This window comes from Hibiscus syriacus, unplaced genomic scaffold, assembly GCF_006381635.1.
Source record: "Hibiscus syriacus cultivar Baekdansim isolate YM2019G1 unplaced genomic scaffold, ASM638163v2 tig00111693_pilon, whole genome shotgun sequence".
NCBI classification, from domain to species: Eukaryota; Viridiplantae; Streptophyta; class Magnoliopsida; order Malvales; family Malvaceae; genus Hibiscus; species Hibiscus syriacus.
The window spans coordinates 911,837-936,418 of NW_024063156.1; the positions used below are offsets into that span (position 1 = coordinate 911,837).

The 24,582-nt window shown below is 34.9% G+C and overlaps 2 protein-coding genes across 4 annotated transcripts; one reads left to right on the forward strand and one right to left on the reverse strand.

Annotated features, from left to right (window-relative positions):
* The first annotated feature begins 2,955 nt into the window (after window positions 1-2,955).
* Window positions 2,956-10,972, forward strand: LOC120167659 (ribonuclease E/G-like protein, chloroplastic). Its single transcript, XM_039176608.1, has 14 exons — window positions 2,956-3,157; window positions 3,918-4,021; window positions 4,429-4,610; window positions 5,103-5,352; window positions 5,441-6,522; window positions 6,616-6,933; window positions 7,056-7,097; window positions 7,410-7,534; window positions 8,118-8,265; window positions 8,903-8,975; window positions 9,409-9,521; window positions 9,724-9,843; window positions 9,987-10,142; window positions 10,572-10,972. The coding sequence occupies exons 1-14, from the start codon at window positions 3,030-3,032 to the stop codon at window positions 10,749-10,751; spliced, it is 3,021 nt and encodes a 1,006-aa protein (XP_039032539.1). The 5' UTR covers window positions 2,956-3,029; the 3' UTR covers window positions 10,752-10,972.
* Window positions 10,973-13,206: 2,234 nt separating this feature from the next.
* On the reverse strand, window positions 13,207-22,873 carry LOC120167749 (GBF-interacting protein 1-like). 3 transcript variants are annotated; one of them, XM_039176671.1, is made up of 12 exons: window positions 22,531-22,873; window positions 21,607-21,650; window positions 20,266-20,371; window positions 19,755-19,884; window positions 19,244-19,644; window positions 18,970-19,146; window positions 17,807-18,200; window positions 16,796-17,078; window positions 16,374-16,535; window positions 15,259-15,759; window positions 14,208-14,324; window positions 13,207-13,987 (listed from the first exon to the last, which is right to left on the reverse strand). In XM_039176671.1, exons 1-12 carry the CDS (start codon window positions 22,586-22,588, stop codon window positions 13,850-13,852), a joined length of 2,511 nt encoding a protein of 836 aa, XP_039032602.1. In that variant the 5' UTR covers window positions 22,589-22,873; the 3' UTR covers window positions 13,207-13,849. The 3 variants fall into 3 exon arrangements, with proteins under 3 accessions (XP_039032602.1, XP_039032600.1, XP_039032601.1); XM_039176669.1 differs by having other exon boundaries at window positions 13,207-14,002; XM_039176670.1 differs by having other exon boundaries at window positions 13,207-14,002; window positions 17,807-18,197; window positions 22,531-22,870.
* Window positions 22,874-24,582: the final 1,709 nt, after the last annotated feature.

Genomic DNA, 24,582 nt, shown 5'->3' on the forward strand with positions numbered 1-24,582 from the left:
TCCTGAAGAACCGCGTAGAATTGCACCGTAGTGCCATATAATGATGTCCATAAGGACCACATAGAATTCCTTAAGAATCATATACATATGCTAAGGATCATATATGTGTCTTTCCAGACTTCACACATGTTCCAAAGAATATACATATGTCCCGAAGGACCGCGTAGACCCTCGACTCTTGGCATGCCAACTATACCCCTAGCTCTCATGACACATAACATGGGCGTTATCATTTATTTCATTTCAAATATTCACATAAACTTGTAATTCACTTTCACATATCACGTATCACATAGCTTCTTTTCGTATTATCACATAGTCACGTAGTTCACTTACACGTAGATCATTTCTATATAATTCACATGTCACATATATCATGTTTTCATATAATTTCTATCATTTCTCACCCAATCACCTTTATTCATATAACCATACTTATCATATCTTGTTCACATAAGATCATATACTTCATATAATATATAGAAACACCTAGAACACTTTCACGTAGCTTATAGTCATAGGTCTTATCTCATAACATATACTTGTTTTCACATATATATATATTTCATATCATTTCTTATACCATCACATAATTCATTTAATATACATAACATATTATGTAACATTATAATAGAAATACCTATAAGTCATATCACTTAGAGCACATATATACTTATAGTCACATTGCTTATATCTTAATCTTATGCCTTCTCTTAGACATATATATTCACATGTTCAGGTAATCCACCATTTCATCACATAATTATGTATTCATATAACTCATTTCATTTCATTTCATATTTATCTATATATATATATATCCTCAAGATTTATCCTAATATAAATCATATAGCACTCTTATAATTCATATTCATATTCATCTAGGGCAGACTTATAAACATATCTCACTTCTATTATTTCTTTATATATATAATCTAATCTGTTTACTTAATTCAATTTCATATAACTCCTATAATCTTCTCATATAACTTCATAAATTTCTATCATACAACCCATGTGTTATAGTTTTATTTAAACATATGAATCTTTCCCATCTAGCTTATCTTATATGTTCATCTTATCATTTATGTTCAAATCTCCTAGTTAGTGTACTAATCTCACTTCATCCTATAGATCAATATTATCCAGCTTATTTCACTTATCATATAATAATAATTATATTTTACTATGATCACATAGTTTATATCTCATATAATTCATAACCTTTCTTATGTAATTACTTATACTTTATCATCTAACACATAAAAGAACATATCAATCCATATAATCAAGCATACATACATGCATATTCAACTCATGCCTTTAATCATGCATTCATGTGTAACACTTCAGGAAATAGACTCATCGCAAGTCTTATTCCCATCGCACATCATATACTATTGAATATGCACTCACCTGGTCTCACTAGTCAATTCCAATCTCTTATCTTTCCCTTGATCGATCTTACTTGCCAAACGTTCCGGAATTGCTTTATGCGTAGAATCTACATAAATATACATTTCGAGGCAATCATTAGATACCTACACATTGTAATTGGATACTAGCAACTTAAACGAACTTATTAAACCCATATTCCCAATTTCCTTTAGGGGGAATCGGTTCCCTACTATGGGGGTATCGATTCCCTAATGACATTCTGGAAATGTTGTTCGTTTGAAGGGGTATCGGTTCCCCTTGAATGGGTACCGATTCCCCTGCCCAGAAATCATATTTTCAACCCGAAAATTACTTCATTTCCACTCAAACACTTCATATATCATCCCTTTTCATTCTTAACTCTAGTACACATACTTAAACCAATCTATATTCATTTATTTCATCTTAAACCTAAAAATCCTATCTTCCATATGAGATTCAAAAATCATACCAAATTTTTAATGTGTTCAAATTCCAATTCTAACACTTCATACTTCTTAATTAGATTGATGACAAGTCAAATTCATCCATAAAACTTCAACAACCATACCATATCAAAATTTCATCTTAAAACTCATATTGCAAATTCCTTCATAATTCCTTTATCTTATTGTTTAAATCCCATATAAGCTTTCCTTAAGCTTATTTAATACCCAAAGAATCAAAACTAAGCTTAAAACTCCAGAATTAACCAACTAAAATTAAACTTACCTTTGCCTTGCTCTCCCACGTATGAAGAAGAAGAAAGGAGCAGAGAACTCTGGATACTTCTCAAATTTCCCACGTTTATATTACCTTAAAAAAATTATAAAAATCTTTCTGATCAAATGACCATAATACCCATTAATTTCCTTTAATAATTACCAAATAACCTTCAATATATATTCAAATAATCATTGCATTCTTTCATTCTTCTACTTTAGTCACCAAATTCTGAAACTTTACAATTTGGTCACTAACCCGGTATTGCGGATGTTACAAGTACCAGTAGGAGTGTCGTCCTATTCCGACCAAAACCTCGTTAGCCACTCGTGGGGACTCATATCCTTTCGTCGTGGAGAGGGCCCTGAATCTTGTTGAAAAACCCCAAATTCCCTTTTTTATTTTGATTAATTTTCGATCGGTAGGGCTATTCCTTCGCCATACTGCCACCATTATTGAAGTCCTCACACTGTTTCAAACAAAACCCATTCGACCGTGGCTCTTCCTCGTCGTCCCTCATCTATAAAGGCGAAGAAGAATAAAGCGGATGAGGAGGAGAAGGAGAAGGATAATGGGAGTTAACGACATTTAAGTGCCACATCAACAAAACCTAACGGGGGAGTACAACGGGGACCTTATTGAAAATGATTAAAAGTTTGATGGTTGTATTGCAAGTTTTAAACGTTAATTGACCAAAATGTAAGCATCCTAAAAGTTCGGATACTATTTATATACTTTACCCTTAAAAAACCATTTAATCATTTATCCATTTATTAACTCCATTGCCTTTGCCCTCGTCCCAAGCTCCAGAAGGTGAACCTCAATGCTCTCCCGAATGACGGAACTGCCCCTGTTATCTCCTCAAATTTACCCACTTTGGAGCTTCCGACATGCTTTACTTCACTGAGCTTCATCACTCTACTTTCATGGATATCTTAGAAGCTTGGCCTCGGCCTTGCTCTCTTTCCTCTCCACGAACTCCCTCTTGTGTGATTCGTTCCTTAAAGTTCTTATCACCGTACGTACCGCTTTACTTCAACTCGGTTTTCATTTTTTCTCAATGTTTTTTTGCCCCTCTTTAAGGATAAGGATGTATGTTTTTTCCCCCCTGAAGCTGTGAAAGGTGGAAGCTTTTGTTCAATTTGCTACGCTTCTTTTGGTTTTCTTTCGTTCTAAATTAGTTTTTTGACACATAGTTAATTGGAAAGCGTTACTGAATTACAATTTTAAGGAGGGTTACATTCGTAGAACGGTAGAAGTAGCTCATATGCATTAATAGATGCTGGAGTATTCCTCGGTTATGGGTACTTTTTTATATAGATAATTTGCATCAGTTCTTTTGGGTATCACCATATCAGTGCCGGCCTCATTCTTGCAAATATGCCATATGAAATCCAAAGCCTACGAAGTTGTATTTTGTGATACTAGTGCTCTAATGAACATGATTACCACCTTCCTGGTGGTTTTGAATTGTCGGACACATTCGAGAGAGAAAACAGCGCCTAATAAACTCGAGCTGTGAAATCATGTTTGCGCATTTTGTTGTATTCTACTTTCATTTGTAGATTCTGTTTCGTCAACTAGTAATTCAAAGTGTTCTGCATGCAATATGTAAAAATATATGTATATCATTGTAGGAAGTTGCAGGACTACGATTCGGACATGATTGAAAACCATGAACATCATTGGATTGAAATTCTTTTTAAAATTCTGATCAAATTTGCTTCTTCCTTCTCCTCTCTATTTCCAGATTAACCATTGATTATACTTTGAATCAGGTTTCCTGGCTACCATAGTCCCCTTGGACATGTTTTCAGATTTAATCTTTATGCTGGCAATCATAATTCTTTGTCAAGATCCCCAGTTATGTCTGCAAAGAAAGGTAAGTGACATCCCTACGTTGCTACATTCTATTGACTTAATATATTGTCTGCCTTTATTATGTTGGTAGATTTGATAAGATTAATTAATCTGACAGAAAACACCTTTTTTTCTGTCAGATTTATACATAAAATATATTTCTAGTTGCAGAATTTGTAATCTTGCTCTAGCAAATGACCGGTTATAATGGTAATGAGATAAATTTAGAGTTTTTATTGTTGTTCCTGGAAATATAAATAAAGATTATTGAAAATGTATCATTTTAAATTAATCAGAAAGGCCATCTCCCAATTAGGTACCTTATTTCCCCCCCCCCTCTTCATCTATTAGTTATCCACATATAATGTGACCCTTTCAGGAAAAATTTTCCTGTAGTTCAGAATGATGAACTGGACTAATTTTTCTCAGGCACGTCGGCTACCACTTTTGAAGAATTATGTGAGGTAGTTTGGACTGTGGAAGCAGATCTAGCAGAAGGGCAACTTCTCTACCTTAGTGGGGAATCAGTTGCCTTGGGCTGCTGGGAACCAGAGATGGCAATCCTGATGTCTCCAACTGAACGTGCAAACATATGGAGGGCTGAAGTCAAGGTACACTTATCCAACTATGATAAACAGCACAAATGATTTACTTTAAAATGTAAAACAGTGTCACTGTCAATAGTGCAGTAAATAATTTGATATCTATGGTTTGTATCGTCTGTAATAACATGTGAAATATTTGGCCCTTCATCCAAAATGTCAGCCTTGCACTTCTTGCATCTGAGATTACACCTTTTGGATAGAAGGATTTCTGGGACAAGATTTCCTTCTTAGACCACTTAAACAAGACAGACTTTTGGAGAAAGTCCATGAGAAAGAAAGATCTGTGCTTTAATGGAACTTTTATTCTTTTCTCTTCTTGGCAATTATGAAACTTAGCCTGCCAAATAATAAAGTATAATGGTTTTGCTTTAGTTTTTTCTCTATATTGTTTACAAAGGAATTTTGTTTTATAGGGCCTTTCTTTTAAATGAATCTTGTCATTTGTGTAACTTATATTCACTGCAATATGACATCTAATTAAATTTAAATTTTTGGCAGATAGCTTATGGTGTAAACGTAAAGTATAATTATTTCATAAAAGGAGAAGTGCAGCCTTTATCTGATATCACTTGGAGACCTGGGCCACAGTTTTCTTTGTCAGTCCCAATCCCTAAGAAGCAAGAAAGAAAAATTGTGGTGAGAGATTCATGGATGCGATCTAAATCCCAAATCTGTCCACTCCAGGCTTGGGATTCATGGATTGAGGAAAGTAACATTCCAATAAAACCTTCAGTCTTTCAAGCTGAAGGTAATATCTCTATTTTGGGGACATTTTATTTGCAAATTACTTCTTTAAAATGTTTCTGAACACTCAAATGCTTACAGTACTTTCACAGATGAAGATAAGATTGTGAAACATCATGAAAGTGATCTAAACGAATCAAAGCCAATCTTTAATGATGTTATAGTCATCGATGAAATGGAACCAAGTGATATGGTTGCAATTAGTAATGCACAGGGGGGATCATATTCTACTACTTCCAAAAGAGACCAGCCTGTTGAGGAACCTTGGTTTTTCCATTCACCTCTGTTCATTTTCAGTTATGAGGATGTTACGGAGGTCAACAATTTCAAAGATGAGAAAACCAGGTTGGAATCAAGTAATCAGCGTGACCAAATTGCTGAAAAAATTTTACCCGAAGAAAGCAGTCGTGTAATTTTCAAGGACTCTGTATCTACCGTTATACTGATTAATTCTTCGATATGTACCATGCAAAGGATTGCTGTACTGGAAGATGGTAAACTGGTTGAGTTGTTACTTGAACCAGTTAAAAGCCATGTACAGTGTGATAGTGTATATTTAGGTGTAGTTACGAAACTTGTTCCCCATATGGGTGGTGCATTTTTAAATATTGGAAGCTCAAGACACTCTCTTATGGACATAAAGAAGAACAGGGAACCATTCATGTTCCCTCCATTTCGTCGTATGAAAAAAAAACGAGCCAAAGATTTAGTTTCTGGAGATCCTGGTGAGCCTTCAGCTGCAAATGAAACTGAACCATCCTCCGAAGATGTTTTCCTTGAAGATGCAGCAGAATATGATTCTGAGGATGAGGATTTGCAATTTATGCATAACAACTTTGATGGCAATGATGTTGGCGAGGATTTCGATGTTTTAGGTGTTATTAAAGAGAGTGTGAATGGTAGTGTAGTTGATTCTGGTGAAGTGGGTGCTAATTTTGAAGATTTATCAGATGGAGAGCACCACATAGAAGAAGGAAATCTTCTTGGTGCCTCTTCTTTAGAAATATCTAATAGCGGTTCTGTGTCACATCCCCAAGATATAGAGTATGCTGATGAAAACAAATGTCACCATGTCCGAAAGGGCACCAAAATAATTGTCCAAGTTGTTAAAGAAGGATTGGGAACAAAAAGTCCCACACTGACTGCTTATCCAAATTTAAGAAGCAGATTCTGGGTATTTTCTTTTGTTTCTCCTACTCCTCCATTCTCTCTCCAAATCACGGTTCATAAAGTTGTATTTTTCTGATGTAGTTTTCCTTGGTCACAGATATTACTCACCCGTTGTGACAGAATTGGTGTCTCAAAAAAGATCACTGGTGTTGAGCGTACACGTTTGAAAGTCATAGCAAAAACTTTGCAGCCTAAGGGCTTTGGTCTAACTGTAAGGACTGTTGCTACCGGTCATTCTTTGGAGGAGTTGCAGAAAGACTTAGAAGGTTTGCTTTCAACTTGGAAAAATATAGTAGAACATGCTAAATCTGCAGCTCTTGCAGCAGATGAAGGTGTAGAAGGGGCAACACCTGTTTTGCTGCATAGGGCAATAGGTCAAACACTATCAGTTGTTCAGGATTACTTTAATGATAATGTAAGTTTTTCATTTGTCTTGTCTCCCATTCTTCCGTTCGCTTTAACCTTTCCAATATATTAGGAGCTTCTGATAGTCTTTCTGTATCTTCTTAACATCACGTCTTTCTTCATATGCTTCAGGTTAACAAAATGATAGTTGACTCACCAAGAACATATCATGAGGTATTGCATTATTGGGACTGAGGCAATAAATACATCTCTTTCTGCATGCAGACATGCACGTTGGTTTTTTTTTCCATTCATGTTGTAACCTCACTTTTATTTTATTTTTCTTATTAATGAAATTTTAACCATAGGTGAAGTTACTGAAGTAACTGAATTGATTTTTTCTCTTTTATAAAGAAAAAATTGGCTCATATCTTTTTACCTGATATTTCTATATTACTTTATCAATGCTATTCATACATCTCACTGTTTCTTTATTAGTTATCTGCTATGGAATAGAGAGGTATCAAATTTTCTTTTTGGTGTCAGGTAACCAACTATCTTCAGGGTATAGCTCCTGATCTTTGTGATCGAGTAGAGTTATATGACAAAAGAATTCCTCTTTTTGATGCATTCAACATTGAGGAAGAGATCAACAGTATCCTTAGCAAAAGGTGAGGATAACTGTTATATGCAAATGCTCATAATGTTTTAGGTAAATTGTAGCTGTGAGGATGGGATTGTGAGCTTTGTAAATTCTTATACTATGATCCACTCATAGATTTAATTCCTTATAATCAGCTGATCTTGCTTCCTGGGTTAGAGTTATAAGAATAAAGTATTTGTCAATTTATTTAGTGGCGGCTTCAATTGTCAGTAATGGAACCATAACAGGAGGTTGAGGAGATGGCTGCCATACAATATTTTGGGTCTGGAAGAGAGTAGCCATCTTTAAAGCCACTACTTGAAATGGGGTGCTCAGACCAAAAACTGACCGTCAATTTATATGTTCGCTTCATCGGCTTCAGAGTTTTTTAGGCATCTCTGCTACTGTTTTGTCCTTTTTTCGAACTTAAAATATTCCACTTGCAGCAAAACATACCACAAGCTATGGTTAAGGAGATGACCTTAAAAGGTTAAATAAATAACTTGAATAGTCCTAACTCATTCCTATCAGAGAAGCCAAATTGATAACTGGGGAATATTGTATACCTTGTATGTTTCCCATCTGATGTCACATATAACTCTTGCTAACAGGGTTCCACTCCCAAATGGAGGTTCCTTGGTGATTGAACAAACAGAGGCCTTAGTTTCAATTGATGTAAATGGAGGACATGGGATGTTTGGTCATGGAGCATCACAGGAAAAGGCCACTTTGGATGTCAATCTTGCTGCTGCAAAACAAGTATGTGGAACGCTTTTTACTATAATTATTTTTCCACTTTTAGTGCACATCCATCTCACAATTATAAGTTGGTTGTGTCAATCCGAGAGAGGAAATGTGCTATTATCTCATGAATCCTAATGTTTTTATTTACTTTCTTCTGAAATATAATCAAGCACTGTTCGTCAGTTTCTTTATACTCCAATTATTGATTTTTTTTTTTCGGGTTGTATGTATACGGATAATCACATTATCTCATAGTGGCTGCTGATGATGACTCTAAGGCATTTTTTGTGTGTGTATGGAAGTAATCAATTCAACTGATATAAACACAACCATGCTGCTTAATATTTCTATTAAGATGTAAAATGTCGAACTCCTGTATACCAATATTTATTTCCCTTGATATAAAGTCAATAATGCTACTTAACATTCTAATTAAGAAGCTTCACCCTTAGTAAGTGGTGAGAGGGAAGAGGTAGTAGGAGGATAGGCAGCAGGTGCATCGTTTTATGAAGTGCTTGTATTCCGTGCATAATTTAGTTCTTGGCAGTCACTTGTTCTTTTTGTATGTTGTTTTCAATAAATTATCCACCCATGTTGACCATTGCATTAACAGATTTGATAGTGTTATTAAACAGTAAATACTACTTTTCAGATCACGAAGGAGTTACGACTTAGGGATATCGGTGGCATTATCGTAGTGGATTTCATTGATATGGAAGACGACTGTGAGTCTCTCTCTCTCTCTCTATTATGGTTATCTTTGCTATCTGTCGATCTATTGGAACTGCTCAAATTGCTTATGTTTTCTATGAATATTTGTTATCTGGTTTTTATCAGAATCATCTCTTTCACCTTCGAATTGCTAGTCTTATGAATTGTTTCTATCCATCCCATTAGGTTAGCTGCTCTGGTAGAAACTTGAAGATGCTATATAGCATTATAACTTACGTATTAAAAACTAAAGGAGGTTGCTCCAGTAAACCTTGTGAATGCTACATGCTTGAAGTGGTAAAACAAGTTAGTAATGATGTTTACTTGGCTCTCAAATTTTCAGCAAATGTGTCTCTGATGTTTACTTGGCTTTCAAATTTTCACTGATGTTCTAACTTCTTTGAAGGAAATGTGTCACTGATGTTTACTTGGCTCTCAAATTTTCAGCAAATAAGAGACTAGTATATGAAGAAGTTAAGAAAGCAGTTGAGAGAGATCGATCAATGGTGAAAGTCTCTGAATTATCAAAAAATGGACTCATGGAAATTACTAGAAAGAGGGTATGCTGATTCCTGAAATTCTGCTTCTAATTGTTGGGGAACTTTCCCAGGGTTCCAATTGATCATGTATATCTATACCTGGTTCTAATTTATCCTAGTTTCGAGCTCAAGATAAAAAGTTATTTTCAAATGACAATATTCAATCTTCAGATTGAACTGATTTATTTCTTTTAAACTTATAAATGATATAAACTTTGAACAGGTTCGGCCAAGCGTGACATTTATGATTAGTGAACCATGCACTTGTTGTCATGGCACAGGGAGGGTTGAAGCTCTAGAGACCTCCTTTTCAAAAATTGAGCAAGAAATTTATCGTTTACTTGTAAGTAACATTGTTCACTTTGCAACTGAATGGTTAAGAGTTGGATGAAGTTTTTGTCCTAATTTTGATTATGACAAGACCTTATTTTCCTCTGATGGAAATGGCGAGGAAATAATCTGTTTACACCTCTTTTTCGGGATCAGGCGGTGATGAAACAGAGGGCAAACCCTGAAAATCCGAAATCTTGGCCAAGATTTATCCTGAGGGTCGACCAACACATGTGTAACTACTTAACTTCAGGGAAAAGGACAAGGCTTGCAATATTGAGTAGTTCCCTGAAAGTTTGGATTCTTTTGAAGGTGCACCATGTTCATCGCTTTCTTTCATTTCCACGATTTTAGCACAAGTTCACATATAAAATACAGTTCCTATATTCGAACATTCAAATATTGTGTGCTTGGTGATTGGCACTATTTAACCATTAACATGTGTGTTCATCATCTCATCATCCCTCAATTGGCATGGACATTGTCAAAGTCCATTTTAGGCTGTAATATATCTAGCTCAGTGTCATGCACCAATCGAACATGTTATCTTTCTTCTACCTTGACATCCTTGACCATTGATATCATATTTGTGTTTTTGCAAACATCTGACTGAACCTGGTAGTTTTTGTATGTGGACATTGCGTGGACTAAAACTGTGGATGATTAGTTTACATTCTACACTGATTGTATTATTTTTGCGAGTTTTTTTTCTTTACTGATCACCGGGATTTTAAAACACAGGTTTCCCGAGGTTTCGTCCGGGGAGCTTTCGAATTGAAACCATTTACAGACGAGAAAGCGGACGAAAAGCAGCATCAAGTTGCTATTTCAATGCTACGTACAGCAGAAGCCGGAACTAGCAAATCCGGCAAGAAACTGACTCTTGTTCCAGTAAAGAGGGCCAAGGTTAGTAGGAAATAAAAGAGAATGGACTGATCTTATAAGACATGGGATTCTTCCCCCAGGCTCTTATATTAGAAGAGAAAGGGTCAGACAAGGGCTGTTAGTACCCATACAATACAAGTCGAATGAGGCTAGCTCCTACTATTTTTCTTTTCTTTTAATTTCATATTACTTGGCATGCCGATTTTGATCCTGAGAACATCTTTCTTAACAAGCATTGTTCAGTGGTTTATGAGATATAAAAGCTACATAAAGTTTATTGATTTCCTACATTATTCTATATTGATTACGAATGAATTTTGTAAATTCAGAGATTTCTAAATTTTATTTCATTATGATATTATTAGTCATTGAAGAACTAATCATCAGGGTAAAAAGAATACAAAAGCTTATGGTAGCAATAATTAGCACAATGGACACTGATTCTAATTGGAATAAACTTCACAACATCTTTCATTAAAACAATGAACCTTGCGGATGATACACTCTAAAATAGAAAAAAAATGTATAAATGGTGTCAACATGAATGATCTGATAGTATAAATAGTGACAATGAATAAATAGTATATATATATATATATGGACGGATGTAAGATTTTATACTAGAGGGAAAACTTATAAAATTTTAGGGGGTAAAAATATATTTTCAATAGAAAATATATAGAAAAATTCTAAAGTATATATATAGAAGGGACAAATTTATAAAAATTTAAGAGTAGAAAATAGATCATCATTTATTAATATATTTTTTTTAGATAACGAACAAACTCTTAGACTTTAACTAAGGCAGGGTCCATCTTCATGCAGCAGGTGTGTTAGATGTTTATCAATAGATGTTTTTTTTCCTCCCATTTTTTCGTTATTTCCTTTTATTTTTATTGGTTTTCAACTTTAGTTTTATCATAGTTTAATATTAATGTTTTCTCTAGACTCTTTTTCTAATAAAGAGTATCATGGTTACCGATGTTTATAGACTTTCGATGTAGGTTTATCTCTTGATTTTTTTCTTAGTCTGTATTTCATGGATGAGATTGTTTTTCATGGGAGATAGCCTTTTCTGTTTGTAGTTTTGAATATTCTTCAAGTTTTTCTCCTTCATGGTTGGTGTTCGGAGCGGTTGGTGCGATCAGTTTATATACGTTGTTGCTTCATTTATTAATATTATTGCTTATCATACTATAACTAGATGATCTTTTATGATAGTCTCGACTGTGTTTGTTCAATTTGTAATTGACAAGACGTTAATACGGTTTTCGATAAATGAATATTTCCACTGTATTATTTTAGAAAAAATATGATTGCATAAATTGATTAAATTATATATTCAAATTAAAAATAACAAATAAATAAACAGATTTTATTATTTTTTATTATTAATACTTAATATATTAAATACAAGAACAATATAAAACGCCAATATAATATAGATACAAAATTATTAAATCTAATCATTGCATCATCTCATCTTCCATAAAGGAACCAACTTCAATAATTTCCAATGGTTGGTTAAAAACTTTTTTTTAATTTCCGGGAGGGTTTGCTTTTTTGTAACTGTTTTTTCTACAGTAATCTTAATATACGACTAAATAAAACTTTATCAATTTTATTATTATTCTTTTTAATATTTTCAATAAAAAATTATCTAAAATGTTATTATTTTTACTTAAAATATTAATATTTTTTAACATTTCCGGTAAAATACCCAATAATAAAAAAATCGATAGAAAAAATAATATTTTAAATATCGTTTTACCAGATATGTTAACAAAACCGGTAAAGCGCCCAATAATAACAAAACCGATAAAAATAATAATCTTACAGTGGGTCATATCCAGAGCCATTCTGGATTTAGATTGCATCTACTGGTGCTTTGTAACAATTAATCACAAGTACAATACATTGTATTATACCTTTAATAAAGGTATCATATCAATATTAAAAAATTTAACACCTAATATTTTTGTTATTTGTTTGAACCCATTAAACGATCACAATGATAAAAATAAATATTGTTCTTCCTAGAAGTCTCGAGTTCAAGTAGTTTCATCTTGAAGGTATATGTTCGTCCATTGTCAATTGACTAGGAAAACTATAAACATATATTATATTGTAATCATTCTAAACTAATTAAAAGATTGTGGCTTTTTAAAGAAAAAAAACAAACACACATCTGCAAAAAGTTTATGGGCATTCAGTAATTTGACTAGCAATTACAAAACTTTCAAATATGCAAATTTTCTGCTACTCCCAACACATCAAACTGATTTGCACCATCGAAAAATACCATAGAAAAACAGTAAATTTATTGCCTGTAAATATTTGGATCTAAACAATAACTAGTACTAGTGCTAGTGCTCTACAAGTGAAGCTAAAGAAAGACCCACCTTTTGAGATACCTTTACGAATTGTGCAAGCCAAGAAAACAGACACCTGCACTTGCATAACATATGAAAAGAGCATTTAGGATGAAACGAAACAATCGAAAATTTGTTGGCCTTTGCTTATACCAATTACAACAGTTCAGTTCAGTACATCCTTTACTTGCTATCAAAATTAACTTTGCAGGTAAGACTGGTGAAAGAGAAGAAGATGAGATGGAAAACAAATTTCCACCAACCTAAATCTTAACTTCCAGAACCCCCTAAACCTTAAATAAAAGGGAAAGATTCTCACCCTTAATAGTAAATGCTAAGAGTTCAAGAACTTGAAAAAGGAAAATATGAAGGGAAAAAGCTTTAAACTATGAAAAGGAAAATTGGGTAAAAACCATATAGCAAGAGACAGACCTGCACATGCATACCGTCACTAACTTTAAAACGGTCAAAATCAGTTAAAGGCGAAACTGAATCCTTTATGCCCTCAACCCAAGCAAACAAAAGATACCATTGGCTCTCTCTCTCTCTCTCTCTCTCTTTTGTGGCCTCCTTGAACAGAATTACAATCTTACCTCTGGCTAATGGGTGTATCTTCTTGATGCTCCTCTCCATTCAAAGCTGTTGGAGTTCCCAGAAGTAACGCAAGATTGGAGACATTGAATTGTCTTGTTTGGTTGATTTACAAAAAGAAGAAAAACAAAAGAACATATCTATCCTTGTTTCAGTAGTTACTGGGCCAGTTCATCTGTGCATGTTGAGGCTGCTGATAAACATTGGCAGCAGGCCCCCCATGTCAACACCTCCAGCCATTGTCTGAGCCTGTTGTAGAAGAGGATGAACACCTGCTGCTACTCCTTGTGGATGATAGATACCAGAAAAGGAGCCAGGACCAACCTGTGTTGGAGCAAACGTCACATTCTGACTCTGAGGAGGAATAGAATGAACTAGATGGCAGCCTGGATGTGTCTCGACCAGGGGAGCAATCCACACAGCTGAACCTTCACTCTGCAGCAAAGAAAATATGTGAAAAAATGATAATAGAAGGAAAAGAATTTTTTAATTGTGGATGATAGATACCAGAAAAGGAGCCAGGACCAACCTGTGTTGGAGCAAACGTCACATTCTGACTCTGAGGAGGAAGGTTATAGAATGAACTAGCTGGCAGACTGGATATGTCTCGACCAGGGGGAGCAATCCACACAGCTGAACCTTCACTCTGCAGCAAAGAAAATATGTGAAAAAATGATAATAGAAGGAAAATAATTTTTTTTTAAAAAATGGCACCTAATAAACTAGTCAAGAATGGTAAATGCCAAATGACACTTCACCAGACCTATGTTTATCCATATCAGAACAGAGAATGCTTATGGAAGACAGGCACATACAAGTATATCATGTAGAACCATAACAGACAATTAAATCAACCTATGAGAACATGATCACCATTTTAGGCATTAAATTAACATGAATTTTAATGCATTAACGTGACATTTTCTTCAGTCAAAAAAGAATAGGAATTTATCTTGATTAAGAAGTTGACTTATCAACCACACCAAAGTGTCCCCATAAACTGGAACAAACATAAAAACAATTGACATTTGCGGGCTTCTCAGAACAGTAACATAAAAAGATGGAAAAGGGAAGCAAAATCATCCTACGATAGGATTTTTTCTTGATAAGAAGCACACTTATCAACCAAACCAAAGTGTCCCCCTAAACTGGAAGAAACAGAAAAACAAGAATTGACATTTGCGGGCTTCTCAGAAAGTAACTTAAAGAGATGAAAGAAGGGAAACAAAATTATCCTAGGACGAATGCAAAATTCAATATCAAACACCAAAGATAACACCCAGATGCAAAGAACTACTTTAATCTCAACTCTGACATAAGAAATTGAGATGTGAACATAAAAGATTGTTCTTACATTCTTGTCTTATTTCATAAATGTAGTTCCAAACATATCAATAGTTTGCAGTATACTCTATAATAATAATAAAAAATAGTCCAAAGATACATATAACCGTCACAGAAAAATAAAGAACAAACTGGGACATGAACCTACAAGCCATTATGAAATTTTTGTTTCATTATTTCTTCAAGAAATAATAATAATAAAAAAAGAATGACAAAAATGGGAACATGTTGCTAACCTGCTGCCCTGTGATGTAGACATTGCTTTCCTTGAACTGAGATGCACCAAGATCCTCATTTGTGGTTGAGTTTCCAGTTGTGGCAGCAGAACTGGGATTATAACCAGCTGGGGCAGAGCCATATGGTCCATAACCACTTGGCACTCCAATATGTGTGGAACTTGATGTATTATTTCCAGGTTTAAATTGAGGAAGAGAAAACTTGACTCCTGTAGTAGGTGCTGCTGGTGCAGAAGGATAAACAATTCCGGCTTGAGGTTGTAGAGGAAAAGCACCATTGTTTATAAATTGGTGGATTGCAGGAGAAGGATAACAAAAAGGAGAGTAAAAAGGGGCATATTGAATGTAGTTTGGAGGATAAAGTGGTAAATGAACCCCGGCTGCTGAGCCATAGACAGGGAATGGTTGCTGAGTTGCAGGTATAGAACTTTGCATTAGCCCAGTACCTTGAGTTACTACTGGAGTTGGACTTGCTGTTATCAGTACCAAATTGTTTACACCCTGTGAAGTGCCAATAGATGCAAATAAGCTCCAAATTACAAAAGAAAATGAATTAATATACATGCAATATGCACGTGTCTAGAGTTTGGATGGGTCCAACAGTAACAGAATATTCAAATTCAGTATTAGTATGTAATAATGCACAGAAAGATGAGTATAAAAGCAATCAACTGCCTTGTCTGACAATCATGTCTTGATACCATTACGAATTTCACCAAGTCAACTTCTCAGTTCACCGAAAGGAGCTCCAAAAAAAACAAACATATAGCAAGTTTTATTGCTGCTATAGCGAAAGTGAAACCATCTACCTTCTCAACAATAAACACCAAATAAGTGATACTTTTGTAGTCACCAAGTAGGTGAACTGAGAATCATCTATCTAGAATGATCAAAAGCTGGGTACCTATATTTCAGCAAATAAAAATTCTGGGCAATAGATCAAAGTCCAACAGAACTGTGGTATATTACCTCAAACAAATTAGTCTATTAGAAAAGGAAAAGCAATATGCTCATTCGACTAACGGATTCCATTATTTATTCAAAAAGTAAATATTTCTCTAGTAAAGTACACCTTTTCTATGTAAACATATGCAAGGTTATTAATCTGTACAAACCTCTTGCGGAGTTGGAGAAGTCTGTTGAGGAAGTACTGCAACATTCCCATTGTATTTTGTGGCATTTCCACCAGAGGGAAAGGGAGAAAGACGGTCATCATTATCAGCACTTGAATGGTAGAATTGGTTATAATAAGTTGCTGGATCAAATGGCTGTTGAACCTACAACACATCAAAGCATTCAATAACACAAGAAAGAAGTATCAGAGCCAACAACTGTCACAATTGAAATTGACTTTATGGAAACAATATTATAGAAATCAGCAAAATGACCAAAAGCAAACTCAAACCAAGAATTTTAAATAAACTAGTTAACATGAAACTTTCTACTACTTTTTACATAAAAAATATTGCTAAAAGAAAATTGAGCTTGAATAATACAGACAATAGTAGAGCAGCATTATTAAGTAGGGGATGCTTACAACAAAGCTTGAAAGGCGAGAAACATCACGTGCTTGAGATTCAGGGTTCTCAATTGTTGCTAAAATAGGAGGGACATGTCCAAAATTGTAGTTAGGAGGTGTATGGACCACAGAGTATTGATGGCCTCCAGAGAGCAATGCATTCTCCTGCTTGTTTTCATTATACTCTGGCATCGAACTAGAAACACCACCATCACTGGACGATTTTTCAGGAGCATGTGCAGGTGATTGCGGATGATCAGAGTAATCTCCTTCCTCAGCAGTTGCCGATGCATTTTGATTGCTAGAAACACCACCATACAAGAAAACAGCATGAGCCAAACATACAAAAAAAAAACCAAATAGTAGCAAGATAGTGATCCATAGAAAGGTTATCTTGACCGGCGGTTGGAATGGTTTGTGGATTCCGAACAGCGATAATGGCGGAACCTAATAAGATAGCAATTACAACCCAAGAAGTAATAAGTACTTGGGCATGGACTTGGAAACCTCCTATTTGCCAATAGAAATGTTGGCCTACTTCCACACCAGAGATATCGTATAACCCGTTTAGTGCGTTGATGGAACATGATATACCATTCATATTGCCCTCTGACAGAAATATAACTTTACTTAAAAAAAAAGGAATTATTTTGATTCAATCTTCTCTTGCATACTCAAATTCTATATTTTTGACACCTACTAAACTAATCACACAATATTTACGGTTTTTTATCTCTTTTGTGCAATTCAGGATATAGTAACCGATTCCATAGATCTATGTAGTTCCAAAAAATAATTTATTTATCTTATTATTAATTTATTATTAATCAAGGATTTCGTATATAGCTAGAACGACCCTCACAAATTGCGACTACTAATTTGTTAAGAATTAATCGAATTGAAGCTATAGCGTCATCATTTGCTGGAATCGAAATATCTGCGAGATCGGGATCACAATTTGTATCGATCATTGCTTATTCCATAGAAAAAGGGGGTCGGAATTGCTTAGAAGTCAAAAAGTTAACAAACCTAGAAGCCTGCTCCTCTGGAGTTTCATCAACATCTTGAGAAGGCTCAGACAAAGGTGTAGGACTATTAGCACTCTCCTGGCAACCAGCATTGCTCAATGTTACTCCAAAACCAGCATCAAAACTTCCAAAACTCAGCTTGGTTCTTTCAGATTCAGGGACATGGATATGGTCTGGAATTATAACATGTTGACGTTGTGGGAGATGCAACTCCTCTAGCTTCTTCTGCAATTTTGAAGTTGCTTCTTCAGAGTCAAGAACTCTTGAAACAGGCTGCAAATGAGCATTGGCTTCAATAGAACTAGTAGGAACATCAAATGTACCAGCTGTTCCAGAACCCTGCCCAACATTAGAGCTGATTGGCTTTGGTTTCCACTCCTTATTAGAACCAACTGTTGATGACATATAGGAATTAATACATTGCATATATTTATCAAGCCTTCAACTATCTTCAGGTAAGAACATACAGTAGTCCAATCATTTGTACGTATCAGCTAAAATATGTTTAAGAGCACACATTTTCATTTAGAGTTGCCAAACCATTAGTAATATGAAAAAAATGAAAAACCAAGTAAATTTGTGCTAAAGATATCTTAAGCTTTAAAAACTTTCCTTATTGTTTCTCACAGTTACACTGTTATTCAAGGGGCTACTTATTCACATTCCTTCTCAATTATATTGATGATTTTCATTCAAACTTGAAACAAACATGCTACTGAATTATGTTTTGCTCAAAGGAAAAGGTGGCTGATATCCATTTACCAAAAATAGCTACAGATCCCAACAATTATAAGGGTTAACATAGTGAGTCTGAACATCACTTGTTAAGCAAACAAGGGAAAACATTCAAGTAAATTTTCCTAGTCTAAGTGAAGTTACATAGATTCCATCTCCAAGAAATAACCCACGTATCTTGATACCTAGGCTAGATTGAGACAACATAAGCATCAATGTACACTCCAGCAAAAAGCCGAAAATCCGCTTTTTTTCTTCTTCTATGTATCAGGAGGAAGGATTATAGCACACAATCCACAATGTTTCTCTAGTTTTATCCAATTAAGCCGTAAAACCAACAAGAAGGCCATTTTAAGTTTCATCAGCAATTACCAACACATTAAAAACTTACAAAACAACATTGATCGAGACAATATTCATTCCAACTACCTTTCTGAGGGCCAATTACTTGTGAGCGGCTACCATAATTGGATGAAGGCCGACTCATAGAGGAACCATGGGTTGCAGCAGATGAAGGTTGGGCAGACGCACTCGGCAGATTTTTCACTACTCCAGAAGATTTGCTCGGCATCTTTCCTTGCATGAAAGTGCTACTAATCTCATTAGCTGCCATGAGTAATAGAAAGAACTAATCAGATTGATCATTATAAGGATTATAAGTCTCCAAAACTGATTTATTTTTATTTTTTTTCAAAATCCTGACCAGAAGCTAATTTTCTTTCAGTAGGGACAACTGCATTTGGTTTTGCAGAAGCTCGGCCACCTCCCACTTCACATTTGATTGCTCCCAAAGTGCCAGGGGGGTGAGAATCACTGGATGGAACTAATACAGGGTCTGAGGATGAGACGCAAATTGTCGAGGAAGATGCTAGAGTAGTCGACATGGAGCAGCCACTAGGGCTTTCTGCAGGCGGCCCACTCATGTCCCCACTTTCAAATGCAATGGTGGGTTTGTTTATTGCAACAGCAGGGGATAGTGCACTCCCGTACTCATAGCTGACAATAGATGAATTTTCCCAATGTTGATTGGTAGTATTTCTTGCAGGTGCAGAGGAGGTTTCGGCCACTACACCAGTAGGACCATCGGCCATGACAGGTACAGGGCTATAAAACATAACAATGAAAATGTAACAAACTGCATTTAGTTGAAGCCATACTTTAACCAATAGACAACATAAAACATATAAGATAGCAGATCAGCAAATTCTGGTCACCTGGTTACCATAGTTGATTCTTTAGTCTTTGTCTCCAGCGAGGTTGATGAAGATTGAACACTACCTTTCTCTGCAACTTGATTTGTTCCATTATCTTTCCCAGGACCAGAACTCTTGGAAACACCAGTTTCTGATAGGATAATCAGACAAAAATTGCATGAAGACAATTGTTGACAATAATTCAATATTTATAAAACCTAGCACAAGAGTCAAGGAAATTTTATTTATAAAACTGAAAGAAGGCAAATATAATGACAACAGCAAGTCAACCAACAAGCATCGGCAATGCAGCACCACACAAGCTGTAACAAAAACTACATCTGACACAAAACTCAACAAAATGCAAGGGAAAAGAAAAACATGCTTAAAACAAAATTAATGAACCTGTTGATTGACCTTGTACTAAATTAGTCACATGGCTGAAACAAACACATGTATGCAGCACAATCAACTCATTACTTCAGAAGTTTAACATTATCTACTTCAGTTTTTGTTCCGAATTTCTGTTTACCATGTGCCGCATAACGAGGTGGGAAATTTCCCCGGCCACCCCTACTCCCCCTTCCCTGTGAACCAGATCTCCACCTCGACTCTGTGGAATCTTTATTGTTCAAACTCTGCAACAATGATTAGTAAAATCATGTGAACTGCAATGATTAAACAGAGTGTGAACCAAACAAAACAGGGGGGAAATCTTTCTTATTGTACTACACAGGTGAAATAAAAGGCATTCTTGACAAACTACTTCCATGTAGTCTCAATTCCCCCCCCCCCACTCCCAATAATAATTTAAAAATGAAGCATGCAAACACCATGGTAGATCAACTTTCTTCAAATCATGGACCCTGCTATTACATTTTCTATTCCTTCACCCTCTCATCCTGCGGTTGCTGGTCAATCCAATACACCTCCCAACAACTTCATACCCCTTTTCACGTGTGGTTGGTTTGCGAAGGTATCCCTTTTCACGCTTGGAATTGGGATACTTTCAAAAACATCGCAACTAATTGGGGCAAGTTAATAGCAATTGACAACAGTTGTGAGTTTCCATCGTCCTTTGATAGGGCTAAAATTCAAATACTCACAAATGATAAAGGGAGAATTGATGAGTTGTTAGAGTTGAAGGTCGGTGATAGTTCATTCAATGTCTTGGTGCATGAAGTTGATCCTTCCTTCAAACCTAATTCTTGGGTCCCTGAAGATTGCGATATTTCATTTGATCTTATTCCTCCTATTGGATTGTGATGTTTCGGGCAGCAGTATTCAGAGGTGTTTTCTAGTTTGGGGTTGTAATTGTTGGTTTTTATTTGGCTATGTTATCTTATATCTTGAGGTGTTTTTTAGAGATAGGGTTTGTCTTAGGTCGTTTTGTTTGAAGATGTAAGATGTCTAGGTTTTTGGTTTGTAATGGCATATATTCCCGTATGAGGGATCGGTGTTACCAATTGTACTTGGTTTACTATTTAATAAAATATGAGGTACTCTTTTCTCCCTTCCAATGTTCTTCAACATACTCCTAAGTATGTGGAAGAATACGAAGGGAGTTTTTAATGAGACCTCCAACTTCTATCAAAAAAAAAAAAAACTTCATACCCAAACTCTCCAATCTGAAGACAAACCTTATAGGCAACAGAAATTTGCCATGGGTAAAACAAAAACTGGTAGGAGTTATCTACTTCTCTCCATCACCTACTCAATTTTTTATTTGCTTACTCGCATATAAAACCACTCCAACTTTTGCAAACCAATATCTTAACAATAAGGTTAATATTGCCAAAACAGGAAAATGCAGAACTTACAGCAATTCAAAAAGAGAGTAAATTCTTGTGCAATTTGCAGTGGAGTCTCTTACCTCTTTTTTCCTGTCACGTTTTCTTTTGACTTCACAAAAAGGATCTGAAGGACAATATAAAATATCATCTATTTGGAATAAAACCCGGATAAGAAAAATACAGTGTTCACAAAGGATGGCACCAAGTAAAACGGTAATATACCAGCAAAAAGCAGTTAAATAAGCATAAACAAGAGAGTAACATCAGCTAAGAACAACATATATCTGACATGACAGCTTTTGGCCCAAAACAAAGGCATGCCTCATAAGTAGAGAAAACTGGTAAGCTTACAGCACGTTGAAGGCCATGATAAGATAGCATTTCTGAACAAGGTACCAAACTGAAGCAACTACTACATCAAAATGAGCTTCAAAAGAATAAATTTTGCAGCAGACAAGACATTTAAGAGGCAATTTAATCAAAAAATCGTTTCTAGAGAGCTAAGTAAAGACCATATAGACACATTAAATCCTTAAGCTTCGGAAAAAATGAAAATTAAGCAAAAGAAATCTGAACACCAACAATCATGCAATTTGCAAAGGGACCAAAAAAAAAGAAATAAAAAACGAACCTTGCATTTACAGGTATACATAACATATATAAAGGAATAAAAGAGAAGACAAAGAAAGCATATCAAATCAAAATGTAACAATGCAATGGACATTGAAGATTGCAAACTCGTTACACTCCAAGAGTTCTTTGAAAAAATACTAAAAAATAACCTACTACAGTTCCAAGCAACAAACCCAAATCACCAGAAATGAAATTATGATCGAAGACAAGCTCGAGGAAACACAGATCACATCAAAACATACAACCAATAACAACCAAAAAGTATAAGATCAACCCCATTTTAGTAATCCAAAAAAAATTAAAATTCATAAAGAGATGGAAAACTTAGCTAGGAAGAGACTTAAAAGTAGAATATAAAGAGAAAGTAGTACCCTGAACAAGGAGCCTCTGAGCGGTTTCATTGGGATCCATGGAACATTCTTTAAGCATTGCATAAATCTCATCTTCACTGTGATTACCCGTGATTTCTTTTATGTTTTGGATCGTTTTCCTCACGCTGCTCGGAATTGATGAAACCCTAAACCCCCACCGCTCATCTTCTCAGGAAAATCGATTTTCCTTTCCTTTATTCACCACTTCCTCCTTCAAACAAAGCTCTTTCTTCTTCCCTTTTCCCTTTGAATCCCACTAGCAACTATATTTCAAGATTATTAGTAGTATATAACAATAATAACTGTTTTGTGTTTATTTTTTGCAGTCTATAAATAATGAGAGCAATGGAGAGTAGAGATGAAGAGAGCTACTAAAAAAAAGCAAGGAAGAAATCAAAAACTTCAAATGAAAAAAAAAATATATATATATATATATATGGCTTTTTTTTCATTGATCTAAAATAAAAAACTAGAGGAAAACGAAAGACTCAAGGGGAAGTGGGAGCAAAATGAAGGCCTTCTTTTTCTCTTTTTTATCTAAAATCTTGTCATTTTTGGCTCTTGTAAGGTATTTATTTATTTATGTTGATAACATTGTAATTAAATGTATGGCGTTATTATTAAAAGAAAATGTTGATTAGCACGAATCGAATGAATTTAGTAATTAATATATAATTATTATTTTTAAAAGTCTTAAATTTTAGCATGATAATTGTAAGAATGTTTTAATGTTCATTCTTAAATGATTAAGAGTTTTTTGAGTAAATATTATCTTATAAATACTTAGACTAATAAAAAAAAGCCAAACGTAGGTTATAACAATAAAATATGTTCGAGATTTTAAGTTTGAATATTAAAAATAATAAGTATAGTTATAAATTTTAAGGGTCAAAATAATTAAGCTAAAAAAGTTGAGGGATAAAAGAAACATAATAAAATTTTAAGGGATAAAATAATTAAACTGAAAAAGTTGAGGGACAACAAAATTATTCACCTTTTTAAACACACAAGGTAGATTCCTCTATTATAAAAAAACTATCAATCTGGACAGTGACCTTATCGAACCCATGCTGCCATGCAATGCGAAGACTATCAAGGATGCCCCAAAGCTCAGCCTCAAGTATCGTAACATGGCCAAGAGACCTGCAAAAAGAAGCTAAACAATCTCCTATGGAATTCCGTAGTACACCACCAGAAGAGCCATGATGAGTCGAATGGGAGAGAGAACCGTCAGCGTTTAGACAAATCCCGCCGTTGCTCGGCAATGAACATTGAACCAGGGTGAGCACTGGGGCTGTAACCGGAAAGGAGGAGCAGCAGATTCAACATTAATTTTCCCCCATGCAATGCCAGCATGAAAAGCAAGTTTGGTGTCGAGAGAACCTTGCTGAAAAATTATGTCGTTCCTAGCTTTCCATAGTTGCCAAAGAATAGAGGTGAAAAGAACATTCCACTTACAATTTATATCAGAACAGTGGGTATACGTCTGCAGGTTTTGAATAAACCATTCTTTGAGGTCGAGATCAAAGAAGGAAGGTAAAGTATTGTCGAAACGATTTTTCCTTAAAGGTGAAAATGTGAGATTTTAAAAACCACATTAATTCTTAATTATCTCTTTCAATTGATTTAATTTAAAAATAAATGCGATTTAAAAACTTCTCGTTTCGAAAAATTTTGGATTTCCTTTACGATCGAAAAAAATACGGTTCCAAGAGTCGCCACCAATCTTTGATTAGGGTGTGATTGGGCACCCAAAAATGTTTGTTATTTTAAATAAAAATTAATTTTTAATTAAAACAACAAATTAAGGTATGCGTTACCAAAATCCGAGTTCGGGAGTCGGTTACGTGTGGGGAAGGATTAGCACCCCCACAACGCCCTAAATCGGTACCTAATCGATTAATTAACGTCTTTGCAATGAACTTTACAAATTCGAATTTAATTTAATTTTTGATCCCGTAAAACAACAAAAAAGTGAATTTTACAATATTCAAAAACACTCAAATAAATTAAATTAAAATTACCGAGTCATTTTAGAAAGATAAAGAATGT

Excerpts from the sequence above, each read along its gene's own strand:
- LOC120167659 (XM_039176608.1), top strand. The coding sequence starts at position 3,030 with ATGCTTTACTTCACTGAGCTTCATCACTCTACTTTCATGGATATCTTA. Across the intron at positions 4,611-5,102 it reads TATGGAGGGCTGAAGTCAAG|ATAGCTTATGGTGTAAACGT; the intron begins GTACACTTATCC and ends AATTTTTGGCAG. Across the intron at positions 8,266-8,902 it reads ATCTTGCTGCTGCAAAACAA|ATCACGAAGGAGTTACGACT; the intron begins GTATGTGGAACG and ends ACTACTTTTCAG.
- LOC120167749 (XM_039176669.1), bottom strand. The coding sequence starts at position 22,588 with ATGCTTAAAGAATGTTCCATGGATCCCAATGAAACCGCTCAGAGGCTC. Across the intron at positions 19,885-20,265 it reads ACCTCGTTATGCGGCACATG|AAACTGGTGTTTCCAAGAGT; the intron begins GTAAACAGAAAT and ends TTATCCTATCAG. Across the intron at positions 18,201-18,969 it reads AGTAATTGGCCCTCAGAAAG|CAGTTGGTTCTAATAAGGAG; the intron begins GTAGTTGGAATG and ends ATATGTCATCAA.